The sequence below is a fragment of the Macrobrachium nipponense genome, chromosome 19, assembly GCF_015104395.2.
Source record: "Macrobrachium nipponense isolate FS-2020 chromosome 19, ASM1510439v2, whole genome shotgun sequence".
NCBI lineage: Eukaryota > Metazoa > Arthropoda > Malacostraca > Decapoda > Palaemonidae > Macrobrachium > Macrobrachium nipponense.
In genome coordinates, this window is record NC_061088.1 from 27,133,360 (window position 1) to 27,141,368 (window position 8,009).

An 8,009-nucleotide genomic window follows, 5' to 3' on the forward strand; every position below is an offset into this window, starting at 1 on the left:
AATTGTTGATATACGAAAACCACAATTTCATACCCCCGGGTGAAAAGACGTTCAATAAGCAGTGTATTTTTTATTATATGTTACGTTTCTTTCATGAATAATGCTTTTAAAAAAACACGTTTGGCCAGTTAACATACAATAATCATATATCGTTTTTTTATCATTTAAACTCTAACATGAGACTGAATGTTGGTAAGCCGTAGACTGTGAATACTAACATTCTTGTTATCAGTGATAAAATGATCTACGCATGCCGCCATTTCCCTTGATATAATATTTGTGCATATTTCCCTTTCACTTTTTCCATCATCCAATCCCGTCATTAAGTTTACGCTTCACCTTGCCCTCAGACTCGTAATTACAAGACAGATGTCTCCCTCTTAATTATCTACAAGTATGGTCTCCGATTGTAATATTTCTCTCTCTAAATTATAGCTGACTAACAGTTTTTTGCCAATTGGAATGACTAAAATTCTTCTACATCACCAAAATCCCTCAAATTAAATAAACTCTCTCTCTCTCTCTCTCTCTCTCTCTCTCTCTCTCTCTCTCTCTCTCTCTCTCTCTCTTAATTATCGCATCTACTTTTTTTTGTCGACTGGAAGAACTAAAATACCTCAAAATCTCTCTCTCTTTTAATTATCGCATCTAACACTTTTTTTGCCAACTGGAATGACTAATATTCTTCTACATCATCAAAATACCTCAAAATCATCTCCTTCCACCAGATGCCATGCACTTCTAAATTATACACCGGCTTCCTGTTTATCCGTTTACCTTTATCCTCATCTAGTGACCTTAACCGGTAACTTCCCTTACCTGAATAATAACCTTGACTAAGCTGAGTTCATCCCCTAATGTAAACATTATTTTGTAAACAATATCATCCTTCTGTAAACAACTTCTGTTATATATTCTCGGCCTTAAACTTCGCACCGACACATCTCTTGGGCGTCGGTGGAGTCAGGAAGAGCAATGCAATAAACTAACTTAACTGATAGTTTAAGTAATATTGTCATTTCAAAAAAAAAAAACTTTCTCCTTTGTATAGAAAGGTATGTCCTAATAACGATTAAAAATTAGTCTTGTATGAACAGAAGAGGGGATAATATTTAATAAAAAATGTCTATTCAAGAGAAAGTTTCTTACGCTTTTTTAAATTGACGAGAGAGAGAGAGAGAGAGAGAGAGAGAGAGAGAGAGAGAGAGAGAGAGAGTAAAAAGCTATCTCGAATACAAGCATCACACCACAGATAATATTCAACTAAGGTGAAATGCCCGCTCGGACAAAACCGATTCAACCTGGTCACGAAACGCAGTCAATAAAAACTGCAAATGTTCCAGTAAGTGGCAAAACACACCACACCCAGCGATCGGCGGAAATAGAATTTCAAACCTAAAGTAGTCTAGATTGCAATGCACAATTACCCGCATAATACAATATCAACAATAACGAAGCAATCTGTAAATAATGAATAATATATACGGAATGAACAATTGCTGACGTCTCCAGGAAACGTGGCAACAACGCATACATCTGTGGTACTAATTCCAAGGCCCAAAAAGTAGTCCAGATTGCAATGCACAATTACCCGCTTAATACTATATCATCAATAAGGAAGCAATCTGTAAATAATGAATAATGTATACGGAATGAACAATTGCTGACGTCTCCAGGAAACGTGGCAACAACGCATACATCTGTGGTGCTGACAACCCACAGGATGCTCTGCCGACACAATGGGGACTGCACACCTGTATATCCAACATTCGGGTAACCTGACTATCTACGAATAAAGACTCGCATTGTGGTGAGTGAGAACTACTAGAGTGTATTTCGCAGCGAAAGTCCCAGTAATAAAGTTTGAAAAAAGGGTGGAGGCCAAATCTGTAGAAACGACTTTCGCGTTACTAGAAATCTTTCTTGGCCTGGATTATGTTTTACGTCAGAAATGTGAAATATCAGTTAAAATCGTTTATTCGCTTCCAATAAGCACAAGGGACACACGGAGAGCGCGTATCAAGTGCGTGAGGGAAAAGATAATATCATATAAAGACAAGAACTAAAAAAGTTAATGAAATTCAGTGTTGATTCCTAACTAAAAACAAGAGGATTATTGTTTTATATAAATTAATTTGTAAGAAGTGAAACCACTGCCGTCAAAAATATTTATGCGCCTGAAAAACTAATACTTTTGACTCTACAGAAATTACTTAAGAACTTTTACTGACCAAACTCCCTTCGGGAAGACCTCACACAAGCTACTGACTTTGGATAGCCTTCTAGCTTCTCGGACAAGCAAATATCACCCTTCAGCACACTGGTACCAATATCAAATAGCCTCCCACCCACCCCAAACCTCCCCCCCCCCCCCCCCCGCCCCACATGGCCCTCAAACATAACCCGGAGAAAGATTCCAAAACCTTGGGCATCATGACACTTCTACCGAAGCAACGCATCAACGTGAACACCAGCAGCGTCCCCTCCTGCAAGAAAATCCTCGTCATTTTCCTGGCCACCTCGCTCTTTATCGGCGCCTTCTACGCCTTCAAGCACTACAACGCGAAGGGGCACCATCATAGAGCGAAGCACCGAGTGGGAAGGCCCCACCACGTGGGACACGGATCGGGCACTGACGGCAAGGGCAAGATCAGGCAAGCAATCGACGCCAACCTGGAACAGATCAAGTCCAGGGCGGGCAACATCTACCTCGACAACGAGGTCGTAGCGCTCAAGAACCATCAGGAAGTTGTTAAACCCCACGACGATGACCACGAGGACGACGCCTACGGCGAGGAAGACGATGACGAATACGACGACGATGATGATGAAGATGATGACGATGAAGACGAGTACGAGGATGAGTATGAGAGACATATGTTGCGGTAGCGAGTGAGTGTTACAGTGCAGGGGATACGATACGAATCAGTGTTCTTCGCTTGTGCTTCACTAGGAAAGGACTGTCTGTCATTTAATTAAAAAGAAACTCTCAGTTAAAACGCTTCATTATTTACTGTCGCTTATATTCATTCCTTACATTAAGTATATAAAGTACCTACATAAAGCTGCTTCACTGATCAATATACAAGTAACTTACATATGCTTAATAATGACAACTATTAGGTAGCTAAACAAATTCAGTGAATTAGCAAGACGTAAACTCAATTCCAAAGATTAAAAAAATGCAAACAGGGTCTCTACACTAATCTTAACCATCTTTTAGAGAATAACTATTGAGCACTGAAAAAACCAAAATGCCATGACACGAATTACGAGTGATACTTTTACACAGATGCCAATAACTGTATCTGGTTGCAGCTGTAAATGTTGTACCTGAATCTCTTCACATTTGTACTGAAATCATTAACTTCTGTGGCAAGAAGGGATGTGTCTGAACAAATCTCAGTGCATCCCACAATGAAAATACAAGAAATATTTCTATATATTCTTTCATAATTTTTATGAGAAGATTCAAGCGTACAAGACACAGGTGCAGCTAATTATACATGTTATAAACATACAAATGCCTATGCCTTCTTTATAAGTATCCGGTATCTTTTCACTTATAAAATTAACTAATCAACATAGTACGACGCCCTTACTCATTACCAGCATTTCTCTAGTTAATGTTTTCTTGTTTGCTCCTTGTAGCGATCACACAATAGAATGAGTCAATGAATCCTAGACATGCCTTCTAACTTCTCTAAGACATGCACTGATCTATAATTCTTGTCTTGTTGCTATACCCATGTAATAAAACCTCCGTAATAAAACTAGGAATATTTCAGTCACATTGCCTTCAGAGCAACTGACATTTCCAGAATGACATTTATTTTTCTTGTTTTGAAACATAGCCTTCAGAGCCAGTGACAAATATTTCCAAAATTATTTTTATTTTTATTGTTTTGAAACATGGACTTCAGAGCCACTGACGTTCCCAGAAAGAAATTTGTTTTTCGTTTTGAGACAGACTTCAGAACCACAAACGTTTCCAGATTGACATTTATATTTCCTGCTTTCAAACACTTTCCTGTTGTCAAACATAACCTTCAGAGCCACTGATGTTTCCAGAATGATATTTATTTTTCCTGTTTTGAAACATAGCCTTCAGAGCCAATGACGTTACCAGAATGACATTTATTTTTCGTTTTGAGACATAGACTTCAGAGCCACTGACGTTTTCAGAATGACATTTATTTTTCCCGATTTTAAACATAACCTTCAGAGCCACTGACGTTTTCAGAATGACATTTATTTTTCCTGTTTTCAAACATAACATTCCGGGCCAATGACGTTTCTAGAATTACATTTATTTTTCGTTTTGAGACAGACTTCAGAGACTCTGACTTTCCCATGACATTTATTTTCCTTGTTTCTAAAAGCGATCTTGCACGAGCAATGATAGTGGACTTCCAGGGCTGCTACGAGCGAGGACACACGCATGCATGTTGAATTGAACTGAATATAGAATTAGGCCTAAGGCCAAGCACTGGATCCTATTACGTCATTCAGCGCTGAAACAGAAATTGACAGCAAAAGAATTGTAAGGCGTAATAGGAGGAAAACCTCGCAGTTGCACTAAGAATTAATTGTTAGGTGAGGTTGAGAAGTAAGACTGAAGAAAGAGAATATGAAAAGAGGTACAGTAAAAGGAACGAAAGGGGTTGCAGCTAGGAGCCGAGGGCACGCTGCAAAGAACTTTAAGTAACGCGCATGAGGAGCACTGACAGCACTGGCCCCCTACGATGGGATGCTTGTTGAAGTTAGGACAGTGACAGAGGACAGCTGGTCTGTCAAGACTGTATCCGTCACAGAGTTCGCGAATGAAATGATAAAACAACACTCAAAATTAGATGTTTTTCTAAGATCAGACCTCAGATAATTATCAGGATATAAGGGTTGCATTTTCAACAGCACGCTAGATCGGAATAAGTTGAAATTGGGAATAAACACTAATAAATTCTTCTTCCTTCGCTGTCCTTTCTTCGTTACTTGTGCAACTATCATTTTTCCATATTTAAGTCTTCAGGACATCGTCTTCACATGCCTGATATTTTTTTCCTATGGGACTGTCCTTACTTCGCAAACCTCAAGATATTTTCTCTTTCTCTAAAGTATTTTTTCAAGTTCAGGGGCGGGTGGGACGGGTAACCTAAGTGTCATTTTCTTGCCCTGAGCCTAAGAAAAAAAATACAGAAAAGGAAATGGAAGTAAAGGAAGATTATTCTTAACATTAGAAAAGTGTATAACGATTGCTAGTGTTAATGGAAAGAGAGAATTACTAATATATAATAACATACCGTTTAGTTTATTTTGGACATGAATTATTAACTTCAAAGCGTAACGTAAGGTTACGTTCCTATTCCCATTTTGTAGCAGATAATTGTCAATAACGATTTTCGAAGATCATTCAGAGACTAAGGTATACCAAGAATAACGTAATCAATCAGAAAGAGAAAAGAAAATAAACGTAAGTTAAAAAGCTGTTCTATCCTTATAAAAGAAAACAATTAATCCTTTTATTTTTGTTTCAGGAAGGAGCACAAAACTAATGACGCTCCAAAGTAATACTCAAGAGATAGCAGTTACATTGAATGCTGGGGGAGCGTGAAATCACAGATCCCGACAATGAACAAGACTGAACCCCTTGATAACAAGTTATTAACAACCCCCCTTGAAAAAGGGACCATCAGATACGAGGATGATAACATTTAAGTGCCGGTGTGAATACAGGAAAGATACACGAAGAAAGTGAACGATAATTATGTGCAATGCTCTCGTATGACTGAACAGAAGGAAATGGAAAAGACTAACTCAAAAATTAATATCGAGGAAAATAAACGAAATATCATTAGAATTATTCCTGCTGCTATATCCATAACGCCAGTCTCCGGAAAACCAACGTCATCACCTATCCATATTCTGAAACCGGTTCAAACTTTTTCAACGACTCTTAAATATTATTTTCGTTTTGAAGTAAGTCTGACTCATACACGATTCGATATATATGCAAACTGATGAGTGAGATGAACACGAAATCAAGTGTAGGTACGTAATATACCCCGAGTTTAGCTTTGTCTCTTACAGTATATTTTTTCTCCACTATTGTCATTTAATGTTTAAACGTGTAAGTATCTGGATACGGTTCGTTTACCAGTGTCTTAAGCAATGAAGAATGCGACGTCGACAAATAAGTACTCACACGCAACCGGTTAACAAAAGCCCCGAAGGGAATTTGTACACTACTGGACCAATAACTTCATTCACTTCAAGGAAGTCATTTCTCATCAAAGAACTCTTAAGCAATAACTAATAGAGTGCCTGTGCCTATGAGAGTAAGAATGCTAAAAATTAAATTTATGAATGCACACGCACAAGCCACTTAGCTTGTCAAAAAAGTATATCTTTAGAACACAATCATGAACAACCCATGTTGCTTTGCATTTAAGAAGTATATCTTGACCGCGTGTATGAAAAAGCCATTTTACTCTAGATTTAAAAATAAGTTCGACATTTTCATTACAAGATGCTACTGTTTGTATCTGACTGTTATAAATACCAGTGATTCTGTGCCATTTTAAAATAGTTAAGTAAAAATATTTAACGTTCACATTTTTTATTTATTTATCACGTTGTCAGTTACTTTGTAATACCATTAAAATTACAAAAAAGACTTGTGTTTCCATTTGTTGTGAGGAATAAACCTACTGTTACATGATTATCAATACGTCATTACATCTATTACAGCTTAATAACCTAGTACGACTGGTAAGAGATTAAACTGTAACGTAACTTCTAACAAGCTTATTAGGTTGCAAAGTAAGCTTCCAACAAAAGTTGCAAAATAAGCTAACAATAAGGTTATTGAACTGCACAAGTTTTCAATAAAAGTTGCAAAGTAAGCTTCTAATAAGGTCATTAAGTCACAAAATACTTTTAATAAGGCTATTAAACAGTAGAATAAGCTTCCAGTAAGGCTAATTCGTCATGCAGTAAGCTTCCAATAGGGCTATCAAATTGTAAAGAAAACTTCCAATGAGACTAACAAATTGCAAGAAAACCTCCAAAATGGCTATCAAAACTTCCGATAAACCTATTAAGTTGCAAAGCAATTCTCCAATAGGGCTAATAAGCCACAGATGAAGCTTTTAGTAAGGCTATCAAGTTGCAAAGCAAGCTTCCAGGATGACCATAAAATCATAAAGCAGCTAAGTTGCAATATAGGTTTCCAGTAAGATTACAAAGTTATAATGCAACTTCCAATAAAGCAGATATGATGCTATTAAGCTTCAACTAATATTATGAAGTTGCAAAGAAAGCTTTCAATAATGCTAATAAGTTGCATATGTTTCGAATAACTTTATATAGTTCCAAAATTATCAGCATATAACAGAAAAAACGACAGAGACAGCAAAGGTAAAGTAAAATTTAGAGATAATTCTAGAAAAAGGAGATTAATTAAGTTACCTGTAGTCACCAAATATAGATAAACTAACGTATACACATGTATATACATAATTGAAAAATTAATATCATATAACTAGCAATTAATAATAAAATTTCAAACTTCAAAAAACACCATAACGGTAGCGTTAAACGTAATCTGTAATTCCGATGTGTGGACAAATATTCCGCAGATGAGTTACGTATAGAATTAAGTTTCATAGACACTGCTCCGAATAGAATTACATGTTTCATAGACACTAATTCCTATAGGAAGCATTACGACACCGGTTCAGGGTCCCCTTGTTATATCCTGATTTTTCTGCTACCTGTGTCGCCTAATCGTCTAACCACTGGGTAAACAATTCACTGCTTAGGTCAACAGAGGTACTCTGGTTATATTAAATGTGTGTCATCCTTACCTAGTAGTAGCCTAAGACTTCTCTCTTGGTAGTCGAGAATTCTATAGACTATGAACTATAATATTTCTACCCTTTAGAGGGATTGGTTCGGGAAGTTCCTAACCGCTAACCATCCTAACTACTAATGCTTAGGTAAACAGCGGC

General features: G+C 37.1%; 2 protein-coding genes across 5 annotated transcripts in view; one reads left to right on the forward strand and one right to left on the reverse strand.

The window, feature by feature from the left end:
• LOC135215381 (titin-like) overlaps positions 1 to 8,009 on the reverse strand; it is a 212,409-nt gene that overhangs the window by 171,164 nt on the left and 33,236 nt on the right. The window lies entirely within an intron of this gene.
• Positions 1,757 to 6,650, forward strand: LOC135212797 (uncharacterized). Of its 2 annotated transcripts, none has more exons than XM_064246572.1 (2): positions 1,757 to 2,892; positions 5,535 to 6,650. In XM_064246572.1, the coding sequence occupies exon 1, from the start codon at positions 2,386 to 2,388 to the stop codon at positions 2,887 to 2,889; it is 504 nt and encodes a 167-aa protein (XP_064102642.1). In that variant the 5' UTR covers positions 1,757 to 2,385; the 3' UTR covers positions 2,890 to 2,892; positions 5,535 to 6,650. The 2 variants fall into 2 exon arrangements, with proteins under 2 accessions (XP_064102642.1, XP_064102649.1); XM_064246579.1 differs by having other exon boundaries at positions 1,757 to 2,852.

What these genes read in the sequence shown, in the direction of transcription:
- LOC135212797 (XM_064246572.1), top strand. Translation starts at nt 2,386, where the DNA reads ATGGCCCTCAAACATAACCCGGAGAAAGATTCCAAAACCTTGGGCATC.